The sequence below is a fragment of the Engystomops pustulosus genome, chromosome 1 (genome assembly GCF_040894005.1).
Source record: "Engystomops pustulosus chromosome 1, aEngPut4.maternal, whole genome shotgun sequence".
Classification (NCBI taxonomy): domain Eukaryota; kingdom Metazoa; phylum Chordata; class Amphibia; order Anura; family Leptodactylidae; genus Engystomops; species Engystomops pustulosus.
The window spans coordinates 55,434,953-55,460,409 of record NC_092411.1 but is presented as its reverse complement, the minus strand read 5'-3'; the positions used below and the strand labels follow the sequence as shown (position 1 = coordinate 55,460,409).

The following is a 25,457-nucleotide window of genomic DNA, read 5'->3' as shown; positions in this document are numbered from 1 at the left end:
TAAGCTTGTTACATTGGTGAAAAAATATAGAAAAAGTACCATTTGCAAATGATTCCACAAACCATCCTGGTCAGCATTTGAGAATGAAAATTTCTTCAAGTATGACTGTGATGAGACAAATGGAAGGTCATTACTTCTTCAGGCGGTAAGCAGAGAGATCCATGAAGTATCAATGAATCAGATGTGCCTGTCTAGTCTTATATTGCCAAAAGTTCATTAATTCCAAAAATGATTTTCTAAACTCACGCTGATCCCTTTGAGGAAGAGTTTCTCTGTCAGGAAGGTTGAAGCCATTCGGATTAAAGCTGCTGCCTGCGGTGAAAGAGGAGATCTGCTTTATTATTTGTCACTATGACATTTTCTGGAACTGTTAATAACATAGATTAATTCAGTAGAGGTTATATAGTGAAAAGGAATCAAGCTAAAACGATTTCTTTAGAATTGCTATTAAAAGATATCAAACATTTACAGCATAAGGCTACATTCACACACATGTATGGGGGAGGTATATACGGGCGACGTATATACGGCCGATAGACGTCCCCCCCATACACTTCTATGGGCTCACGGCACCTATCTTTCCACGTGATACGGCGCTGTGCGCTGTAAAGTCTTATGGAGAGGGGCGGGGGTTAGCAGCGCTCATCCCCTGCTCCTCTCTGCAGCGCCGATGTATGCCCGCCATACTACGGTACTACTGTACGGCGGGCATACATCGTGTGCATGTAGCCTTAGACCAAGAATGGTCCCGTGCACCTATGTAAAGATCTTCTTCTTAGAACCCCCCAAGCCTCAGTAATCTAGAATCCCTTAACTATAAGGTAACTCTTCCATTATTTAACCCATTTGCGACATACCTTTACTATTTACATCCATTATGCCATTTCCAAGATATTCCCAGTTTAATCCATATGCAAATGAGGCAGTTGATATACCAAGTTTGTGTCCACAGAACATGAGCTTTACTATTCCTGCACAAATCACTACCCTTTTTCTTCCAGTGTCGCCCATGCTTATCAAAAGACTAATTTCCTGCTCATCTTATGGATAGTATAGTGGTCCAGGCAGGAAAAGTGCTGAGGGAAAGTCCTGGTGCACTGACTGCGTCATTAACATAACTTCCAGATTTCTATGGGAACTTATTAGAAACCGCAATATGAACAGAAATAATAAAGGGATTTCTGAAATCATAGTGCAGTCTCTAGAACATGCTGCCAGCAGAGAATAATGCTTGGAGAGGTAGACTCGCTTTAACCCCTTCCTGCTCTGCGTCTGATGCAGCACTGCGTAATCTGTGTTCGCTATATAAATAAAGAATTATTATTATTATAATAAAAATCTGGGGTTGCTAGAATTACTCACTCTGGAGCCAAGGTTCAATCCTCACAGAAAGATTCTATGACAGTGGAAAGTTTTAAAGGAAGAATTTTCAAGTCTCGTTTTTTTGGATCCAATCCTTGATGAAACTAACAGTTATGTAATGCTATTATATTATATTGTCTTACCTTGTTGTAGGAGAAATCATCAAACAATGGCTCTATAAGATCCACATTATTAATTTCTTCTTCTTTAACTGACACAGCCCTTGCAGATGCCCGAGAGTCTCTTTCAAAAATGTTTACCAGGTTGTGCATCATAAAAAGTTCATTCTACAAACATGAATATACAATAAATATACAATACAAGTCTATAGCCAAACATCAGTCACTAATCATAGAAATATTTTTTTATAAATAATAAAAAAGCTTTATTTGTAAGAAAAAAATTTGATATGGACAATCATAGCTACATGAGGAATGTACTAATTTCCTAAGTACACAAACTGCTTTTTTAAATGTTTTTCTCTTAGAGTACTGGACATGCCTGATATTCAAACAGAAATCTGATCCATTTGGGAACACTAAAACCCTTGACCAAATGTTCAGAAATTTCATATGACTTTTTTTTATGTATTCATAACTGAAGCAACAAATACTGCTGACCCGACAGAATTCTGTCTAATTTTCTCACCTAAAGTAAGCCAACCAATAGGAGTTGCTGAATACGACTAGTCAGTCAGTCTGCCCCAAAATGTTTCAATATTTCCATGGACTAATTTTATTATTTCTACACAAGGCAAAGATTAGCATTGAGCTGACCAGAACAGCAAAGTTCAGTTCTGTGCAATCAGAAGTTTGGGTCTGGGTCCAGCTTGATCCACTGCATTGGCTCCAATGGTGGGTGATAACTTTTTAAATGGCGCAGGCAAAGTCGCGGGCAGCATTTAAATTGATCAGGGTGTGCACAACGGCACTTGCATGCCAGCAATACTGCGTGCCGCCATTTTCGGAAGGATTACTGTTTCTCAAAAATGTCGGGTGTTACTGGGGGTGTGGTCCAGGTTCAGTACCTGAACACAGACAGAATTTCAAGTTCAACTTTGTATAGGCCTGCTTATCACTAAAATTGACTACTAGAGTATTTCACTTCTGAGATACTACACTGCAGTGCTTCTGTGATTATCAGTCAGTGTAATGCAGATTAGACATGAGCAAATGTATTTTCATTAGATTCGGTACAAATATGCCCTTTTCCAGGCACTGAATTTATTCTGTTTCACTTTGAAATTTTAAAAAGGAGGCAAGATACTGTTTAAATAAGTTTTAACGAAAGATTTTGTAAACAAAATTAACAAAATGAGATGGGACCTTTTTATGAAGAAGGGACTAAATACCAATTTTCAGGACAATTGGAGGAACATTACTTTGGACTGAATATATTTGGGCCCAAACCAAATCTTTTGAAAAAGCTCTTACGAAGTGAATCTCAAATGATTCTCTCATGTCTAACTCTAATCACACATTTATAATGTTTTTGCCACTGTGCTGTGTTTTCTATGTTTTTTTTAATACATTGGAATTGTAAGTGAATACATTTTTACAAGAGACATTCGCTCCTCATTGTTGAAATGTGAGTAATTTTTGTAATGCGGATAATCACTTCCAGGAAAACAGCATAGAAACCACATGGACATATTTCATCTGCAGTACAACGGGTGGTTTTCAGTAGAAGCAATTATAAGAACATATCTGCTTATTTAACACAAACAATTCTCTGGGAAATAATTTGAAAAAGAATTTGATGTTTACTTCTATAAGCACCGCATTTAAGATTATTGGCTGTGTATCGTATTTGGGCTCAATGAAGATGGGCTGAGTATTTTATATTTATATAATATACATTTAGTTCTGAACATTTAGTTCTTATTCCCTTCCTTGCTGGTTCTACTTGTGCTTTTGCTGTGAAATAAAAAGGCATGTAGGTTTTAGCTGCTGTATGTACAGTGATGTAATACATGTTTTTTCTGGAACAAAATGGAACAATTTTGTTGCGTAAAATTGGACAGTCTTATGCTCCGCCAGATGTATCTAAGTGTATAACGCTATGAAAAACGTAATCACTCTTTCATTGATCCCAATAGATGTTAATAGTACAGTCATACATCCTGTAAAAAAAATGTTTTCCATTCAAAAAAGCCACTTTTTTCTCACAAGACATATAATTAAAGGGGCTGGCCACTTTACCTGATGTTTTTTCTAAGATGTGTGGAAGTGTGGGAGCAGGATATTAGGCAATTTTCCAATATACATATATTAAATGTTCTTCTACACTTTCTTGAAGCCTCCTGTCTTTTACCTCATCAGCCAGACATTCCTGTGCATAAAATGGCCGCAGATGGAGGGTCATGTGATCTCTAACTGTCCATGAACAATTGCCCCGCCAGGATCTTGATCTTACATTCAGGAATACTATCATTGGCAGGGTGATTGTTCATGGACAGTTAGAGATCACATGACTCTCCATCTGCAGCCATCTTATGGACAAGAATATCTGGCTGATGAAGGCAAGAGGCTTCAATTTGCACATCAAGAAAGCGGTGAAGAACTATTAATAGATGTATATTGGTAAATTACCTAATATCCTGCTCCCCCAAACTTACACACACATTACAAAAAACATGAGGTAAAGTGGCCAACCCCTTAAAGTTCTATTATGTTTAGACTAAAAAAAAGCCCCTAGGCAAATGATTGTTGCTAAAGTCAACTAAAAATGTGATTATATTTTGCAGGACAAGTGACACCAACAAGAAGAAAGAATACTCTAATGGCTTAAGTAATCATGTATGATTATGAACACAGTCTTTACCCATCAAAGATAAAATTGTGATTATCTGGTAAATGGAGATTCTGGGGAACAAAGTTTGTGCATAATTCTGCCAAAAAAGGTAAATAATCCAATACTGTTTATATTATGTTCATTATGTTTAGGGAATACAATGTACATTTTTGACATGTAAGATAAGATGCAATTTTGTTTTCTTATTCTTTAGGAATTTTAGGGACTTAAAAATATCAGAAAATTTTCAGCACTACTCTGAGATGTCTGTAAAGAGGAAAAAGCTCTTTGCTTTCTAAATGGCACAGCTTCCTCCTTAAAAGAGCAGAAGAGATAATTATTCTAGCCTCACACATACCAGCAAAATCATTTCCATTTTGAGGTGAATGCCTTTTTCTAAAACCTATAGGAAGCTACACCCTGCAATGTTAAAGAGTACAATACAGAACCACCATAATTGTCCATAGTAAATGCCTTACAAACATAGAAGAGATTGCTTCCTTTCAGAAACCATTCCTAAGGTACTCTCGCCACATTTAAGTCACCTTACATTTTTATGATATGTTGTTTTTTTTATTGTCCTCTGATGTAAAAGCTTTAAATAATTCATTTTCATGAATGAAGTCTTATTCTGTATAAAATCAAGTTCAGTGAACAGTGTTCTCATCACTCCTGACTAATGGACATTGACATAATAACCAATGTAGCCAAAGAGCTTTTCTACTTGATGTATTGATGTATTTTGTATGTATTTTTATCTTCTGAATACTGCTATCTATTGAGAACATATTGGAAATAGTCACCAGCATTTTGCACCACTAAACACCAGGTAGGCAATGTATGAAACATCTTTCTAGGATTCCCTATTTTATGTAAAACAATTGCTTAATAGGCTTGAGGGGGTTGTCACTTAAGATACACATATGTTGAGCTTCATGGTACCTAGAATCATACTATATGCTGGATTATATTAAAGAGGTTTAGTAATAGTACTTGCAGTGTGGTTAAAGGGGTATTCTAACGAAGACAATTTTCTTTCTATGTACTCAGGATAGCAAAATAACTACAAGGAGACAAGTGATCCAGGGGAAAGGGGAGGCAGGCACATATCTGTGAGATGTAGCAGGGCTCACAGTGTAACAGTGTAATAGTCTCATGCCTCTCTGATCTGTCTCATCTCTCTTTCTATGTGTCAGTGTGTTAGTACAATGTCAAAAGTCAGATGAATGTGCATATACACCTTGTACCCTTATAATCTGACATTGTCACCCCACAAAACTAGATGGGTCATAATGTGTCTGCTTAGAGAGGCCGCGACCACACCATGGGATTTTACATTGAGTACCCGAGGGAGTAAAGGGTTAAAGTAAAGGGTTAAAATGATCTTTTTCAAAGTGAAGAAAAAATATAATGGCACTCACCAATGTTCTTCTTGTTTGTTCCTTTATTAGATAAATACTCACATACTAAAATTTGTGCACAGGGAGGGTAGGAGACATGCAGGACATCACATGGTAACAAGTGAACATGAAATGATCTTTATTGTGTTAACATCACTATTGGATAGAAATGTGGGAATTTTCTTTCGTGGGAAAATCCCTTTAAGGTTGTAGAGAGGGAACACAGAATGGACCCTCTCCCTACATGACAGATGACTTACTATACTACAGATGCTGTACTATACAGTTGACACCTGATCCTAACACCTTTGATTGATAGTAGTACAAATCACAGGTGTTAAACTTCTAAGTGCCAATGAGGAGGCATGTGTGTGCCAACATCTTAACTATGATCTCACGTATGGATCAAGGTTCCATGATATGCACATATTCATGTGCCCTATAAAAAGCATCATTGTCCTGCATTGATCAGATCATAAATAATTGGGAAGACTTCTACTACCATTGATTTGAATGTGTCATGCTTACCAATTTCAGCTTAGGGTCAATGAAACTGGCGCCTATGTATTCAAAGTAGGAGGCAAATCCTTCATTCAACCAGATGTCGTTCCACCACTTCATAGTTACAAGATTTCCAAACCACTAGAAAAAGATCACATATAAAATGACAATTGCTTGTGTGATCAGTGATTTCATTCATTTATACAGACTGCCTGAGAGCTGCAAAAGGAACAAATCTTAAACCACAGAACCATATAACAAAGTTTTATAACAACATGTGGAAAGTTATCTATACCGATTTCGCTTTTGGACTAGATTTGCTATGAAGTAGTAGATTGTTGCAGTAATTTCTACTATGTAAATCTGTTTTTTTACAAATTGGGTTGATTTTTAAGGTAGACACATACACTTTTGCAGGACCTATTAATCTGGTTTAGGGGTTCTCTGGTAAGTCATACATTTAGGGGATGGCCTCAGAGAGGACTATTATGCAGGGGAAATCTCTAAAGGCATTCAAATCTTGGGAAAATCTGTGAAGGTTTAAAGGCTCCATTTTTAATTAAAAGTGATGTTTTGGGTTACAAAGCATAATTGGGTTTGAACTTGGATTAAATCAATCACCATTCATTCAAGATGTTAAGAAGTAACAATGAAATGAAGAAAGATTTGGGACATTTTACCACATGCCTGGTGTCCTATCTCATGAGCAACAATCAAACACGTCAACGCCTTAGAATTGCTGAACTTCTGCTTCGGATCATACATCAAGGACGTTTCTTGAAAAGTAATTAATCCCCAGTTCTCCATTGCAGCAACACCGATGTCAGGCATTGCTACCAAATCTGAAAGAGAGGACGATATATTCTCATCAAACTTTCTTCTGACGCAGTGCAGAGACACAAGAGAAATGACAAATAGAGGGGTGGTAAAGCAAAGCGGACCCTCTACTGACATGTCTGTTTTTAGTGAAAAAATTATATTTCCAGTAATAAAACTTGGAATGTTTATAATCAAAATCTATGGTTGTTCTCTGCTGTACTGTTAAAATAATATAATTTTGAAATCTCTTTGACATTATTCACAAATGTGTTGGAGGCACGAGCGAAGAGTAGCCAAATGCAAGTTCCAAAAATAGCTGTTCTATTATTATTGGTGAATGAAAATAAAACTTACATGATATTGCAGTGTGCAGCTCCCACACATCAGCCACAGTAGTGCATCTATATGGTCAGGTGGTACAAAGTTTTTATTTCAGATACTGATACTGGAACAATGACTTTGTTTAGTCAATTCCAGAAGGTACATGGTGTGTTTGAACCTGCTTAGACAGGTGTTGTTGCCATCTAATAGCCAGAATTGGTAATTATTTTGTGGCCCCATAACCCTGTGCTTCATAGCCACCACACTACACCATCATGAGCTTCTTCAATCACAATCAACCACTTGAAAGAAGACCAAGGGAAACGCCTATAATGTTGGTCCCCCATCCCCCTGTTGCTTTCATCTTGTGATCAATGGACCTTAGGACTGGTCAAGTTTTAGGTTGCTGTGATGTTATTTAATGCTCTGGAGGACAGGCATGTCTCTTCAACTACCGGTTACTGTACTATACCTAATAATGTTTTTAAGCAAAAAACAAAGCTCACCTGTTTTTTGTAAAGGATATGTGACATTAAACAAATCCTCCATATAAGAAAAAATTGGCCCCACAATGTCCAAAGAAAAGTTTGCAAATCCATTCTTTATTACTTCTTTACGTGCCCAAACTCGAATCTAAGACACAATCACAAACAAGTCTCAATCACAGCAAACACAGCACATAGCAGATCTGTAAGGAAGCTATAGGAAATCAATTGAAATCGATTTAAATAAAATCCAATGATTGAAAAAACTGAATAGTGATCAAACGACTATTCAGCAAAATAATGTGCTGATTCATTCCATAATATATCCATTTAGGATTTAGCGCTGCGTAATCTGTGTGCGCTATAATAAATAATTAATTTTTATTAATTATTATTTAGGGTACAAGTTCATCACAAAGATCTCTCTACTCAGAAGAAGGTTTTTACTACAAAAACTATGTAACTTCCTGCAAGAGAAAGGTGGGAAAATGTAATATTACTGGTTATGGTTACTACAAAATAAGTGAAGATTGTGGATTTAGAGATTCATCTGATTTTTTGTGTAATAAAAAGTCTCAAATTTCATGCAAAACCAAAAAAAAACATTTTGCCTCCCTGTTGCACGGAGTGCAGGCATATATAACAATTGTTATAGATTGTGTAATGAAAAGTTATACAATTTTCCAATATACACTTTGGGGCAGATTTATCAAGTGTCTGAAAGTCAGAATATTTCCAATTGCCCATGGCAACCAATCACAGCTCCCCTTTAAAATATTCATGAGCACTAGTGAAATGAAAGCTGAGCTGTGATTGGTTGCCATGGGCAACTGGAAATATTCTGACTTTCAGACTGCTTGATAAATCTGCCCCTCTGTGTCAATTTCTCATGGTTTTCTAGATCTCTGCTTGCTGTCATTCAAAAGGAAGCTTTATTGTTTACTTCCTGTGCATAAAAACCCCTCCTTATAACATTACTATCATTTTGGAAGTATTCAGGAGTAAATGTTATCTTAGGACAACCCCTTTAACCCCTTCCCGACATTTGACGTAATAGTACTGCATCGCGGGAGGTGCGTTCCCGCAAAATGCAGTACTATTACGTCAAGCTTCTGGCCCCGGCTCCTGAACGGAGCCGGGGCCAGAAGCTGCGGGTGTCGGCTATATGTTATAGCTGACACCCGCCTCTAACACCCGCGATCGGAGATTTCTCCGATCGCGGGTGTTAACACCTAACACGCCGCGGTCGCGCTGACCGCGGCGTGTCAGAGGCATTTAAAGTATTTTAAATGTGAATCGGACCCCCCCGCGGCGCTTACCGGGGGGGTCCGCTCCTCCGATCGCAGCCCCGGGACTGCCGGTGCCCGGGGCTGCGCGATCTTCATCCGGAAGCCGGGTCCGTGCCTTCAGGCAGGACCCGGCTGTAAGACACTGGGCATGCGCAGCATGCTCAGTGTCTTACATTACACAGTGCAATACATCTGTATTGCACTGTGTAACCTGTAAAAAAGCTTGAACAAGTGATCAGAAGATCACTTGTTCAAGCTTAGGTGTCATTAACTGTAAAAAAAGTAAAAATAAATAAATAAAGGTTTTTTACAGTAAAAATAAATAATAAAAGAAAGTGAAAGTCCCCCCAAACACCACATTTCCCTTTACACAAGTAATAAAGTATAAAAAACACTAAATCACGAAAAAACCCCACTTATTTGGTATCGCCGCGTCCGTAACAATCTGTACAATAAATCCTAATCATAATTGGACCCGCTCGGTGAACGTGGTAAAAAAAAAAAACCAAAAACTTGCCAAAAATAAAAACTTTTTATCAAATTGCTTTACAAAAAATGTTCTAAAAAGTGATCCGAAAAAGTTACAAGCACCAAAATGATACCGATAAAAAGAGCAACTTGTCACGCAAAAAATAAGCTTACAACCAGCTCCATAAACCAAAAAATACTAAAATTATGCCACTATAAAAATGGCAATACTAAAACAAATGCAATTTTTTCTATTCTACTTTTCCTTCAATAAAATTGGACAAATATAAATAAAACTATATAAATGAGGTATCACCGTAATCGTAGTGATCCGTAGAATAAAGATAATATATTATTGTTATGCTACAGTGAACAACCCCCCCAAAAAATGCTAAAAATCCAAAACAAGAATTGATGATTTTATTTTCCTCCACACGTAAAAAGTTAATAAAATTTCTTCAATAAGCTAAAAACCCACTAAAATGAAGGTTTTTTTTACAGTGCATCTCGTCTCGCAAAAAATAAGCCCTTATTTGTCTAAATTGCTTAAAAAATAAATAAAGATTGTATAGCCTATTCCCAACGAGCGTTGTTATAGAACGGTGCGGCGGGTAGTGATTTTCCAACACCGGTCAGGGTAAGACGGCGGCTGTTCACTGATCGGGGTAAGACGGCGGCTGTTCCTGACAGCCATCCATCCTGCCCCATGGACCAGAAGGGTTACGTCCCCCCCACACACCCCCAGTTTATTATCGCTGCTACTGGCTCATCAATTCAGACAAGCCAATAGCAGCGAATTTACTTATGACGTCAGTAATACCGATCACCAGGTCTGTAGACACGGTGATCGGGGCAGGGTGGCGGCTGTTCCTGACAGCCACCAATTTTGCCTTGCGGTCCAGAGGGGTTTTGTTGCCCCCCTCTGTCCATGTTTGCCGCTATTTGCTGGTCGATATGGTCCAGCCAAAAGCAGCAATATTCGTCACAATGGGCATCGCTAGGGTGAATAAGAGCAACACTTGGCGATAATTTCCCTACGAAAAACCAAGATATGGTACAAAAGTGATGGCCATGCAGGTCCTGCCGTATCATTTCAAGAGGAAGATATTAGGAAACTAATATTGGGACAAGAAGGACGGGGCCCCAGTACCTCTGGTTTAGATGTTCCTGTGTTTTGCCAGGGCAGCATTTTCCCGGTGAATTCTGCTGCTTCTAATGGTAGGACTCAATAGGACTCAATGGTAGGACTCAATAAAGAGTCTGTTCCAAAAGAGAAGTTAGGATGGACACTACATACTAAGGATGGACACTACATACTACTAAGAGACCTGCGACAACTCCAGAGTGACAAAAGTTTAGTTGGTCCCCTGGTCTATTCTACCTCCTTATACACTAGACATTCACAATTCACGCCCAACCTATTGTGAATTAATTTCGGTAAAATGAATAATTGTAACAACTGTTATGTCCCGTTGCTCCCTATACCCCTCCATTATTTCATAAGGGGCGCCACATAACGGGCACTGAACTTTCCAGAAATAATTGCAATTTCCATCTTGGACTCCATTGCACATCATATTTGGAATCCACCTGTATGTTCAAATGCTCATTTCACCACGTGTATTACACTACACCACATATTACACCTTGCTATATTCCCCAAGGGGTGTACATTCAACAATTAGGGTCACTTTTCGGGTTTTTCTCTGTTTTGGTACCACTACGTCTCTCCAAATGTATCCTGACACATGTGAAGGATTTCTTACAAATTTGGCCTCTAAAAGACAAACATCCCTCTTTTCCTCTACTGTGCGCCCATAAAGCATTTTATATGCACATGTGGGGTACTTCTACACTCGGGAGAAATAGTTTTACACCTTTTTTGGGGTTATTTAATATATTATCCCTTGTGGCTTACATAAATTAGGGGTAAAGTGACATTTATAGGAAAATTTTCACCTTTTTAATGATTCGGGCTAATTGGATCATTCACCTGTAGGGGCAAATACATACATTACACATTGCAAAATTCTCTAAGGGGTGTGCATTCAAAAATTAGGGTCACTTTTCGGATTCTTCTCTGTTTTATACCACTAGGGCTCTCCAAATGCATGTCAAACATTTCTGTCAAATTTGGCTTCTAAAAGGCAAACATTCCCCTTTCCTTTTACTGTGCGCCCATACAACATTTTATATACACATGTGGGGTACTTCTACACTCGAGAGAAATAGGTTTACACATTTTGGGGGGTTATTACATTTTTTATCCCTTGTGGCTATATAAAATTAGGAGTAAAATGACCTTTATAAGAAAATGTTCACCTTTTATCTATTTAAGTCCTAATTAAATCAAACACCTTTACGGACAAATACACATATTACACCTTGCTAAATTCTCTAAGGGGTGTGCTTTCCAAAATGGTGATACTTGTTGGGGTTCCACTCTGTTTTGGTACCACTACGGCTCTCTAAATGCATCCTGACATATGTAAAGGATGTCTGTCAAATTTGGCTTCTAAAAGGCCAACGCCCCTCTTTCCCTTCTGAGCTTCACTGCATACCAATACAACATTTTATTTGCATGTGTGGGGCAATTTTATACTCGGGAGAAATGCTAGTACACATTTTTTGGGGTTGTTTCATCTTTAATGCCTTATGGGATACAAAAATTAGCCGTAAAAGTGACTTTTTGGGGAAAATGTTCACCTTTTTCCTTTTAGGGACCTAATTGAAGCAAACACCTGTAGGGGTAAATACACATATTACACCTTTCTGAATTCTCCAAAGGGTGAACTTTCCAAAATGGTGACACTTGTTGGGGTTCCCCTCCGTTTTGATACCACTAGGGCTCTCCAAATGCATCCTGACACATGTAAATGATGATTGTCAAATCTGGCTTCTAAAAGGCCAAAGCCCCTCTTTCCCTTCTGAGCCCTACTTTACACCCATACAACACTTTATATGCAAAAGTGGTGCAGTTCTGTGCTTAGGAGAAATAGTTTTACACATTTATGGGGTTGTTTCATCTTTTATCCCTTGTGGCTTACAAAAATTTGGGGTAAAAGTGACTTTTTTGAGAAAATTTTCACCTTTTTTCCCTTTTGGGGCCTAATTGAATCAAACACCTGTTGGGGAAAATACACAAATTACACGTTGCTAAACTCTCCAAGGTGTGTACTTTCCAAAATGGTGTCTCATGTTGGGGCTTTCCTCTGTTTTGGTACCACTATGGCTCTCCAAATGCATCCTGACACATGTAAACTTTTTCAGCCATATTTACCCTGCAAAAACGAAACAACGCTCTTTCCATTCCAAGTTCCCCCCTGTGCCCGTACAGCAGGGTACAGTGACAAAATGGGTATTGGCATGCTCAGGAGGAATTGCCCTAAACATTGTAAAATGCATTTTCCTTTTTAACCCATTGTGAAGGTGCAAATTTTAGTGTTCAATGAATCTATAGTAAGATAAAATTACATTTCTCTAATTTCACTTTCATTTATCTTTCACGCTCATGAAACGCTCAAAGGGTTAACAAAATTCCCAAAGGTTGTTTTGAATATTTTGAGGGGTGTAGTTTCTAAAATGGTGTCATTTGTGGGGGGTTTCTGTCATGTGGGCCTTATAAAGTCACTTCTAACTAAATTGACCCTCCAAAAGTAGGTTTTGATGATTTTCGTGAAAATCTGAAAAATTGCACCTAAAGTTATAAGCCTCCTAACATCCAAAATAAAGGAAAAGATGTTTGAAGAATGATGCCAAGTTAAAGCAGACATATGGAAAATGTTAGTTATCAAGTTATTTTAGTGATATGACCAACTTTCCAAAAAGTAGAACATTTTGAATTTGGAAAACATTGTTTTTTTCTAAATTTTTGCCAAATTTCCATTTATTTCATAAATAAATACTAAATATATTTATTAAATTTCTCAACCAGCATGAAGTACAATGTGTCACGAAAAAACAATCTCAAAATCAACTGGATATGTTAAAGCGTTCCAAAGTTATAACCACTTAAATAGACACATGTCAGATTTTAAAAAATGGTCCGTGTCAGGAAGGTGAAAAGTGGCTTCAGCGTTAAGGGGTTAACAGTCATTTTTGGAAGGGGGAGGGAGTATAATGTCTCACAGCCGGTGTTCTTTAATCATTAAAAACTTTGTACAATTACAAGGTTGCTAGCAATTATATAATAGAGAACATAAAAAGAACAAAGAACATGACAGTGCCTTCTTACAAAAGCCATATAGCAGAATACAGCTAATAGGAAACAATATCTGTTTACATCGTAATGGTGAAACATAATAGCCTTAGAGCCATCTCAAGTTCAATATAATTAAAATAGTAACACACTATACAAGAGTAAAAATGATTCTCAGATATAATAGCACATGCTCAGGCGCTTCGAGTGCTTTTTTGTACTAATTTACAAGATAACAATAAACATCTGCCTTCCACAGGGCTGTTTTATGTTAGTTTTTATTACTGTGTTATTTAAAGCAGAGCTTCAGAAATCTTCTGATTGCTGCTCTTAGCATTCTACTCTCTGTAGGTCTGACATGAATATTTCCATTCCTTTGAAGCAAATGCCCTTCTTCTGTTTCATCTCTATGCCCTCCAGAATATATTGTTTTTTTATGGCTTCACCTTACAACTAAAGTAAACTTACGGCACAAAAACCGCACTCCTGTACTAAACATGTTTTTTGGAAAGGTTTTTATTGGTTCACATAATTAGACAGTGTAGGGGCAAAACAAAAAAAAACTGAAATCTCGGTTATGATATCTGACCCCTACCACAAATACTGAAGCCACAGGGAGATTAGGGGTATCGGGAACAGTGAGTCTGAGAAGTGGATTTATTGTAAAAATTACGTGTCACTCCTATATGAACCGCTGATGCCTTAGGGTAGCAACCCATAGCGGTCCATAGCAATTAACTCAGCACTCAAATATCATGCAAATAAGGTACAATATATTATAAATATATACACAGCAATCGACTGTAAATTGTGAAGTTTTGGTCTCAGACACAGATTGCTGGAGGGAAAGAGTTGGAAAAAAGGGAGAAGGAAGATAAACCTCTCTGTGAGAAAATTGTTGTGGGGAACTGCGGTAGATGTGCCCCCTTGTGAGTAAACCCAATTTTTTTTACCCTAAAAATGTTCCTGTAAAACAAAATGTTGATGATTAGAGATGAGCGAACACTAAAATGCTCGGGTACTCGTTATTCGAGACGAACTTTTCCCGATGCTCGAGTGCTCGTCTCGAATAACGAACCCCATTGAAGTCAATGGGAGACTCGAGCATTTTTCAAGGGGACCAAGGCTCTGCACAGGGAAGCTTGGCCAAACACCTGGGAACCTCAGAAAAGGATGGAAACACCACGGAAATGGACAGGAAACAGCAGGGGCAGCATGCATGGATGCCTCTGAGGCTGCATAATCGCACCATTATGCCAAAATTATGGGCAACAGCATGGCCATGACAGAGTGACAGAATGAAGCTAGATAGCATCTAAAACATCCAATAATTGACCCTGACACTATAGGGGACGGCATGCAGAGGCAGCGGCAGCAGGCTAGAGAGTGTCATGGCGACATACCCTAAATGGACTCAGGCTTCAAACCAATGGGTGGCAGAGAGGAACCAAAGGAGGTGAGCAAGAAGCGCTCAAATAATATCGGTACATGATAAAAGTTTGCCAGTATATTTTGTGGATTACACAGCAGGGTGGCGACAAAGTTAACATGGAAGCCATGAAAACAACCCAAAATTCTGCCTGACACAGCTCGTTTGATAAGGGGACCATGTATGGAGGCAGTGAACTAGTAGTAGATTAAAGGTGCTGCAGTTAAAACTATGTTAGTTGGATCTTGGCATGGAGCTGGCGCTCCGCTGCCAGGCGAGCTTTCGCCAATCCAAGCCCCTGTCTCTAGGCTACTCCCCAAACAGCACTTCTAAGAACCTTTTGTATAAGATCAAGTGTAGTAGCGTTCTTATAAGTTTAGGATATGCCGGGTGAGGGGAATGTAAACAGATGCGCAAGAAGCGCTGAAATAATATCCCTAAATGGTAAAAGTTTGCAAGTATATTTTGGGGATTACACAGCAGGGTGGCGACAAAGTTAACAACTTTGATGTGGAATGCCCTGTAATAGCTCTTGGGCGGTGTGCCTTTTATCGCCTAGGCTCAGCAGTTTCAGCACCGCCTGCTGTCGCTTAGCGACGGCACTGCTGCTGTGCCTAGAGCTACCGACTGATGGCGCCATGCCCACGGATGGTAATTCGGAGGAGGAGGAGGTGGAGGAGGGGTGGGAGGAGGTATAGTAGGCCTTTGAGACCTGGACCGAGGTAGGCCCCGCAATTCTCTGCGTCGGCAGTATATGACCAGCCCCAGGGTCAGACTCGGTCCCAGCCTGCACCAAGTTAAGTGTAGTAGCGTTCTCATAAGTTTGGGATATGGCGGGTGAGGGGAATGTAAACAGATGCGCAAGAAGCGCATGATGCGCATGGAGCTGGCGTTCCGCTGCCAGGCGAGCTTTCGCCAATCCAAGCCCCTGTCTCTAGGCTACTCCCCAAACAGCACTTCTAAGAACCTTTTGTATAAGATCAAGTGTAGTAGCGTTCTTATAACTTTAGGATATGCCGGGTGAGGGGAATGTAAACAGATGCGCAAGAAGCGCTGAAATAATATCCCTAAATGGTAAAAGTTTGCCAGTATATTTTGTGGATAACACAGCAGGGTGGCGACAAAGTTAACAACTTTGATGTGGAATCCATGAAAACAACCCAAATTTCTGCCTGACACACCTCGTTTGATAAAGGGACGATGTATGGAGGCAGCTATATGGACGACTTTTGGAGGTAGCAATGGAGACAACGTGTGGAGGCTGCTATGGAGACAATTTAATTTGGATAGTGCCTGTATGTGGCAGTCCCAAACATTTTTCAAACCAGAGGAGCAGGTAGGTGGCCCTCCAGTAAAATGGGATAGATTGAGTGCCTGTATGTGGCAGTCCCAAAAATGTTTCAAACCAGAGGAGCAGGTAGGTGGCCCTGCAGTAAAATGGAATAGATTGAGTGCCTGTATGTGGCAGTCCCAAAAATTGTTCAAACCAGAGGAGCAGGTAGGTGGCCCTGCAGTAAAATGGAATAGATTGAGTGCCTGTATGTGGCAGTCCCAAAAATTGTTCAAACCAGAGGAGCAGGTAGGTGGCCCTGCAGTAAAATGGAATAGATTGAGTGCCTGTATGTGGCAGTCCCAAAAATGTTTCAAACCAGAGGAGCAGGTAGGTGGCCCTGCAGTAAAATGGAATAGATTGAGTGCCTGTATGTGGCAGTCCCAAAAATTGTTCAAACCAGAGGAGCAGGTAGGTGGCCCTCCAGTAAAATGGAATAGATTGAGTGCCTGTATGTGGCAGTCCCAAAAATTGTTCAAACCAGAGGAGCAGGTAGGTGGCCCTCCAGTAAAATGGAATAGATTGAGTGCCTGTATGTGGCAGTCCCAAAAATTGTTCAAACCAGAGGAGCAGGTAGGTGGCCCTGCAGTAAAATGGAATAGATTGAGTGCCTGTATGTGGCAGTCCCAAAAATGTTTCAAACCAGAGGAGCAGGTAGGTGGCCCTGCAGTAAAATGGAATAGATTGAGTGCCTGTATGTGGCAGTCCCAAAAATTGTTCAAACCAGAGGAGCAGGTAGGTGGCCCTCCAGTAAAATGGAATAGATTGAGTGCCTGTATGTGGCAGTCCCAAAAATTGTTCAAACCAGAGGAGCAGGTAGGTGGCCCTCCAGTAAAATGGAATAGATTGAGTGCCTGTATGTGGCAGTCCCAAAAATTGTTCAAACCAGAGGAGCAGGTAGGTGGCCCTGCAGTAAAATGGAATAGATTGAGTGCCTGTATGTGGCAGTCCCAAAAATTGTTCAAACCAGAGGAGCAGGTAGGTGGCCCTGCAGTAAAATGGAATAGATTGAGTGCCTGTATGTGGCAGTCCCAAAAATTGTTCAAACCAGAGGAGCAGGTAGGTGGCCCTGCAGTAAAATGGAATAGATTGAGTGCCTGTATGTGGCAGTCCCAAAAATGTTTCAAACCAGAGGAGCAGGTAGGTGGCCCTCCAGTAAAATGGAATAGATTGAGTGCCTGTATGTGGCAGTCCCAAAAATTGTTCAAACCAGAGGAGCAGGTAGGTGGCCCTCCAGTAAAATGGAATAGATTGAGTGCCTGTATGTGGCAGTCCCAAAAATTGTTCAAACCAGAGGAGCAGGTAGGTGGCCCTGCAGTAAAATGGAATAGATTGAGTGCCTGTATGTGGCAGTCCCAAAAATGTTTCAAACCAGAGGAGCAGGTAGGTGGCCCTCCAGTAAAATGGAATAGATTGAGTGCCTGTATGTGGCAGTCCCAAAAATTGTTCAAACCAGAGGAGCAGGTAGGTGGCCCTGCAGTAAAATGGAATAGATTGAGTGCCTGTATGTGGCACTCACAAAAATTGTTTCAAACAGAGGACCGGGTAGGTGGCCCTCCAGAAAAATTAAATGCATGAAGTACTATAGCAAGAGCCAGTGGGCCCTGTCAAAAAATAGCCATTTTCCTCTGCTTTACTGTACAAAGAGGAGGAGAAGGAGGAAAATGAGGAGGAGGAGGAGGAGTGGATCAATTATTCAGGTTGAGCTTCCTTCACCTGGTGGAGATTGGAAATTCTGAGAAATCCAGCCTTTATTCATTTTAATAAGCGTCAGCCTGTCAGCGCTGTCAGTCGACAGGCGTGTACGCTTATCGGTGATGATGCCACCAGCTGCACTGAAAACCCGCTCGGACAAGACGCTAGCGGCAGGGCAGGCAAGAACCTCCAAGGCGTACAGCGCCAGTTCGTGCCACATGTCCAGCTTTGAAACCCAGTAGTTGTAGGGAGCTGTGTGATCATTTAGGACGATGGTATGGTCAGCTACGTACTCCCTCACCATCTTTCGGTAAAGATCAGCCCTACTCTGCCGAGACTGGGGACAGGTGACAGTGTCTTGCTGGGGTGACATAAAGCTGGCAAAAGCCTTGTAAAGCGTACCCTTGCCAGTGCTGGACAAGCTGCCTGCTCGCCTACTCTCCCTCGCTACTTGTCCCGCAGAACTACGCACTCTGCCGCTAGCGCTGTCAGAAGGGAAATACTGTTTCAGCTTGTGCACCAGGGCCTGCTGGTATTCATGCATTCTCACACTCCTTTCCTCTCCAGGGATGAGAGTGGGAAGATTTTGCTTGTACCGTGGGTCCAGGAGAGTGAACACCCAGTAATCGGTGCTGGAATAAATTCTTTGAACGCGAGGGTCACGGGATAGGCAGCCTAGCATGAAATCTGCCATATGCGCCAGAGTACCAACGCGTAAGAATTCACTCCCCTCACTGGCCTGACTGTCCATTTCCTCCTCCTCCAACTCCTCCAACTCCTCTTCTTCTGCCCATACACGCTGAACAGTGAAGGACTCAACAATGGTCCCCTCTTGTGTCTCGCCAACATTCTCCTCCTCTTCCTCCTCATCCTCCTCCACCTCCACCTCCTCCGATATGCGCTGAGAAACAGACCTCAGGGTGCTTTGGCTATCAACAAGGGAATATTCTTCCCCCGTCTCTTGTGACGAGCGCAAAGCTTCCGACTTCATGCTGACCAGAGAGTTTTTCAACAGGCCAAGCAGCGGGATGGTGAGGCTGATGATGGCGGCATCGCCACTGACCATCTGTGTTGACTCCTCAAAGTTACTCAGCACCTGACAGATATCAGACATCCACGTCCACTCCTCATTGTAGACTTGAGGAAGCTGACTGACCTGACTACCAGTTCTGGTGGAAGTTGACATCTGGCAGTCTACAATCGCTCTGCGCTGCTGGTAAACTCTGGATAACATGGTCAGTGTTGAATTCCACCTCGTGGGCACGTCGCACAACAGTCGGTGAGCGGGCAGTTGGAGGCGGCGCTGCGCTGCCCTGAGAGTGGCAGCATCTGGGCTGGACTTCCTGAAATGCGCACAGATGCGGCGCACCTTCGTGAGCAAATCAGACAGATTGGGGTATGTCTTGAGGAAACGCTGCACTATCAGATTTAACACATGGGCCAGGCATGGCACATGTGTCAGTCTGCCGAGTTGCAGAGCCGCCACCAGGTTACGGCCGTTGTCACACACAACCATTCCCGGCTTGAGGTTCAGCGGTGCCAGCCACAGATCAGTCTGCGCCGTGATGCCCTGTAATAGCTCTTGGGCGGTGTGCCTTTTGTCGCCTAGGCTCAGCAGTTTGAGCACCGCCTGCTGTCGCTTAGCGACGGCACTGCTGCTGTGCCTAGAGCTACCGACTGATGGCGCCGTGCCCACGGATGGTAGTTCGGAGGAGGAGGTGGAGGAGGGGTGGGAGGAGGAGGAGGCATAGTAGGCCTGAAACACCTGGACCGAGGTAGGCCCCGCAATCCTCGGCGTCGGCAGTATATGAGCAGCCCCAGGGTCAGACTCGGTCCCAGCCTCCACCAAGTTAACCCAATGTGCCGTCAGCGATATATAGTGGCCCTGCCCGGCAGCACTCGTCCACGTGTCCGTGGTCAGGTGGACCTTGTCAGAAACGGCGTTGGTCAGGGCACGGATGATGTTGTCTGACACGTGCTGGTGCAGGGCTGGGACGGCACATCGGGAAAAGTAGTGGCGGCTGGGGACCGAATACCGAGGGGCGGCCGCCGCCATGAGGTTGCGAAAGGCCTCGGTCTCTACTAGCCTATAGGGCAGCATCTCCAGGCTAAGCAATCTGGAGATGTGCACATTAAGGGCTTGGGCGTGCGGGTGGGTTGCACTATATTTGCGTTTCCGCTCCAGCGTCTGGGGTATGGAGAGCTGAACGCTGGTGGATGCTGTGGAGGATCGTGGAGGCGACGATGGGGTTTTTGTGCCAGGGTCCTGGGCAGGGGGCTGACTAGCAGCTGACACAGGGGAAGGAGCAGTGGTGTGCACGGCCGGAGGTGAACGGGCTTGTTGCCACTGAGTGGGGTGCTTAGCATTCATATGCCTGCGCATACTGGTGGTAGTTAAGCTAGTAGTGGTGGAACCCCTGCTGAGCCTGGTTTGGCAAATGTTGCACACCACAGTCCGTCGGTCATCCGGTGTTTCCTTAAAGAACCTCCACACTTCTGAAGATCTAGCCCTCGCCGCAAGAGCCCTCACCACGGGAGCTTCACTAGTTGACAGTGGCGCTGATGCACCAGCTCTGGCCCTGCCTCTCCGTCTGGCCCCACCACTGCCTCTTCCAACCTGTTCAGGTCGAGGACTCTCCTCCGTCTCAGAAGCACTGTGTTCACCCGGCCTCTCAACCCAGCTTGGGTCTGTCACCTCATCATCCTCCGATCCCTCAGTCTGCTCCCCCCTCGGACTTCCTGCCCTGACAACAACTTCCCCACTGTCTGACAACCGTGTCTCCTCATCGTCGGACACCTCTTTACACACTTCCACTACGTCAAGAAGGTCATCATCACCCACAGACTGTGACTGGTGGAAAACCTGGGCATCGGAAAATTGCTCAGCAGCAACCGGACAAGTGGTTTGTGACTGTGGGAAGGGTCCAGAAAACAGTTCCTCAGAGTATGCCGGTTCAAATGCCAAATTTTCCTGGGAGGGGGCAGACTGGGGGGGAGGAGGCTGAGGTGCAGGAGCTGGAGGAGTGGCGATTTCGGTGACATGGGTGGACTGCGTGGAAGACTGACTGGTGGTGGACAAATTGCTCGAAGCATTGTCAGCAATCCACGACATCACCTGTTCGCACTGTTCTGGCCTCAACAGTGCTCTACCACGAGTCCCAGTAACTTCAGACATGAACCTAGGGAGTGTAGCTCTGCGGCGTTCCCCTGCTCCCTCATCAGCAGGTGGTGTCTCACCCCGCCCAGGACCACGGCCTCTGACCCCTGCAGTAGTTGGACGCCCACGTCCCCGCCCTCGTCCTCTACCCCTAGCCCTCGGGTTAAACATTTTTAAAATGAGAGTTATAACTTTATTTTTTTTTTTACTTTTTTTTTTTTTTGTGTTTTTTGTTTTTTTTTGTGTTTTTTGTTTTTTTTTGAGTTTTTAAAACCAAACAATGCTATCCTATTGCTATGGCTATTTTCTAGCCAAGTATCAAAGGAAGCACAGTACTATGCCAGATGAGATGACACTGAGTTATTGCCTAATAGAAATCCAACCCCTACTGAATTTTGCCACTTCGGCCTTTGCTATGGATATGTGCGCCACTAAGCGCAGAACACAGCGGTCGCAAGTCCCACTACAAATTGCTCAGAATTGGCAAGTACATGCACTGCAGAAACTACAGCCACCAGCAGATCAACCAGAAATCAAATATATAGAACGCTACTGTAGGCTTCAAGAAGCTGTTTGTATTCTCCTATGGCTATTTTCTAGCCAAGTATCAAAGGAAGCACAGTACTATGCCGGATGAGATGACACTGAGTTATTGCCTAATAGAAATCCAACCCCTACTGAATTTTGCCACTTCGGCCTTTGCTATGGATATGTGCGCCACTAAGCGCAGAACACAGCGGTCGCAAGTCTCACTACAAATTGCTCAGAATTGGCAAGTACATGCACTGCAGAAACTACAGCCACCAGCAGATCAACCAGAAATCAAATATATAGAACGCTACTGTAGGCTTCAAGAAGCTGTTTGTATTCTCCTATGGCTATTTTCTAGCCAAGTATCAAAGGAAGCACAGTACTATGCCAGATGAGATGACACTGAGTTATTGCCTAATAGAAATCCAACCCCTACTGAATTTTGCCACTTCGGCCTTTGCTATGGATATGTGCGCCACTAAGCGCAGAACACAGCGGTCGCAAGTCCCACTACAAATTGCTCAGAATTGGCAAGTACATGCACTGCAGAAACTACAGCCACCAGCAGATCAACCAGAAATCAAATATATAGAACGCTACTGTAGGCTTCAAGAAGCTGTTTGTATTCTCCTATGGCTATTTTCTAGCCAAGTATCAAAGGAAGCACAGTACTATGCCGGATGAGATGACACTGAGTTATTGCCTAATAGAAATCCAACCCCTACTGAATTTTGCCACTTCGGCCTTTGCTATGGATATGTGCGCCACTAAGCGCAGAACACAGCGGTCGCAAGTCCCACTACAAATTGCTCAGAATTGGCAAGTACATGCACTGCAGAAACTACAGCCACCAGCAGATCAACCAGAAATCAAATATATAGAACGCTACTGTAGGCTTCAAGAAGCTGTTTGTATTCTCCTATGGCTATTTTCTAGCCAAGTATCAAAGGAAGCACAGTACTATGCCGGATGAGATGACACTGAGTTATTGCCTAATAGAAATCCAACCCCTACTGAATTTTGCCACTTCGGCCTTTGCTATGGATATGTGCGCCACTAAGCGCAGAACACAGCGGTCGCAAGTCTCACTACAAATTGCTCAGAATTGGCAAGTACATGCACTGCAGAAACTACAGCCACCAGCAGATCAACCAGAAATCAAATATATAGAACGCTACTGTAGGCTTCAAGAAGCTGTTTGTATTCTCCTATGGCTATTTTCTAGCCAAGTATCAAAGGAAGCACAGTACTATGCCGGATGAGATGACACTGAGTTATTGCCTAATAGAAATCCAACCCCTACTGAATTTTGCCACTTCGGCCTTTGCTATGGATATGTGCGCCACTAAGCGCAGAACACAGCGGTCGCAAGTCCCACTACAAATTGCTCAGAATTGGCAAGTACATGCACTGCAGAAACTACAGCCACCAGCAGATCAACCAGAAATCAAATATATAGAACGCTACTGTAGGCTTCAAGAAGCTGTTTGTATTCTCCTATGGCTATTTTCTAGCCAAGTATCAAAGGAAGCACAGTACTATGCCGGATGAGATGACACTGAGTTATTGCCTAATAGAAATCCAACCCCTACTGAATTTTGCCACTTCGGCCTTTGCTATGGATATGTGCGCCACTAAGCGCAGAACACAGCGGTCGCAAGTCTCACTACAAATTGCTCAGAATTGGCAAGTACATGCACTGCAGAAACTACAGCCACCAGCAGATCAACCAGAAATCAAATATATAGAACGCTACTGTAGGCTTCAAGAAGCTGTTTGTATTCTCCTATGGCTATTTTCTAGCCAAGTATCAAAGGAAGCACAGTACTATGCCGGATGAGATGACACTGAGTTATTGCCTAATAGAAATCCAACCCCTACTGAATTTTGCCACTTCGGCCTTTGCTATGGATATGTGCGCCACTAAGCGCAGAACACAGCGGTCGCAAGTCCCACTACAAATTGCTCAGAATTGGCAAGTACATGCACTGCAGAAACTACAGCCACCAGCAGATCAACCAGAAATCAAATATATAGAACGCTACTGTAGGCTTCAAGAAGCTGTTTGTATTCTCCTATGGCTATTTTCTAGCCAAGTATCAAAGGAAGCACAGTACTATGCCGGATGAGATGACACTGAGTTATTGCCTAATAGAAATCCAACCCCTACTGAATTTTGCCACTTCAGCCTTTGCTATGGATATGTGCGCCACTAAGCGCAGAACACAGCGGTCGCAAGTCTCACTACAAATTGCTCAGAATTGGCAAGTACATGCACTGCAGAAACTACAGCCACCAGCAGATCAACCAGAAATCAAATATATAGAACGCTACTGTAGGCTTCAAGAAGCTGTTTGTATTCTCCTATGGCTATTTTCTAGCCAAGTATCAAAGGAAGCACAGTACTATGCCAGATGAGATGACACTGAGTTATTGCCTAATAGAAATCCAACCCCTACTGAATTTTGCCACTTCAGCCTTTGCTATGGATATGTGCGCCACTAAGCGCAGAACACAGCGGTCGCAAGTCTCACTACAAATTGCTCAGAATTGGCAAGTACATGCACTGCAGAAACTACAGCCACCAGCAGATCAACCAGAAATCAAATATATAGAACGCTACTGTAGGCTTCAAGAAGCTGTTTGTATTCTCCTATGGCTATTTTCTAGCCAAGTATCAAAGGAAGCACAGTACTATGCCAGATGAGATGACACTGAGTTATTGCCTAATAGAAATCCAACCCCTACTGAATTTTGCCACTTCAGCCTTTGCTATGGATATGTGCGCCACTAAGCGCAGAACACAGCGGTCGCAAGTCTCACTACAAATTGCTCAGAATTGGCAAGTACATGCACTGCAGAAACTACAGCCACCAGCAGATCAACCAGAAATCAAATATATAGAACGCTACTGTAGGCTTCAAGAAGCTGTTTGTATTCTCCTATGGCTATTTTCTAGCCAAGTATCAAAGGAAGCACAGTACTATGCCAGATGAGATGACACTGAGTTATTGCCTAATAGAAATCCAACCCCTACTGAATTTTGCCACTTCAGCCTTTGCTATGGATATGTGCGCCACTAAGCGCAGAACACAGCGGTCGCAAGTCTCACTACAAATTGCTCAGAATTGGCAAGTACATGCACTGCAGAAACTACAGCCACCAGCAGATCAACCAGAAATCAAATATATAGAACGCTACTGTAGGCTTCAAGAAGCTGTTTGTATTCTCCTATGGCTATTTTCTAGCCAAGTATCAAAGGAAGCACAGTACTATGCCAGATGAGATGACACTGAGTTATTGCCTAATAGAAATCCAACCCCTACTGAATTTTCCCACTTCGGTCTTTGCTATGGATATGTGTGCCACTAAGAGCTAAACACAACGGTAGCAAGTCCCCCTGCTAATTCCTCACAAAATGGTAAAATATGCAAATTAAAATAAAAAAAGTAGAACGTTATTGTAGCCCTAAGAAGGGCTGTTGGGTTCTTTGAGAATCACTCCTGCCTAACAGTAAGCTAATAGAACACCCTAACGCTTTCCCTGAGCAGCAGCAGCTCTCTCCCTAGCGGCATCCAGAGACAGAATGATCCGAGCAGCGCGGCCAGCGGCTAGTCTATCCCAGGGTCACCTGATCTGGCCAGCCAACCACTGCTATCGACGTGTAAGGGTACCACGT

General features: G+C 42.4%; 1 protein-coding gene across 1 annotated transcript in view; it reads right to left on the bottom strand.

Annotated features, from left to right (window-relative positions):
• LVRN (laeverin) overlaps positions 1 to 25,457 on the bottom strand; it is a 91,867-nt gene that overhangs the window by 32,209 nt on the left and 34,201 nt on the right. The window contains exons 4-9 of the mRNA XM_072140970.1: positions 7,703 to 7,829; positions 6,744 to 6,898; positions 6,084 to 6,197; positions 1,506 to 1,649; positions 247 to 312; positions 40 to 105 (exon numbers count right to left, since the gene is read on the bottom strand). Coding sequence (XP_071997071.1) covers positions 40 to 105; positions 247 to 312; positions 1,506 to 1,649; positions 6,084 to 6,197; positions 6,744 to 6,898; positions 7,703 to 7,829 — 672 coding nt within the window. The remainder of the gene's footprint in view (positions 1 to 39; positions 106 to 246; positions 313 to 1,505; positions 1,650 to 6,083; positions 6,198 to 6,743; positions 6,899 to 7,702; positions 7,830 to 25,457) is intronic.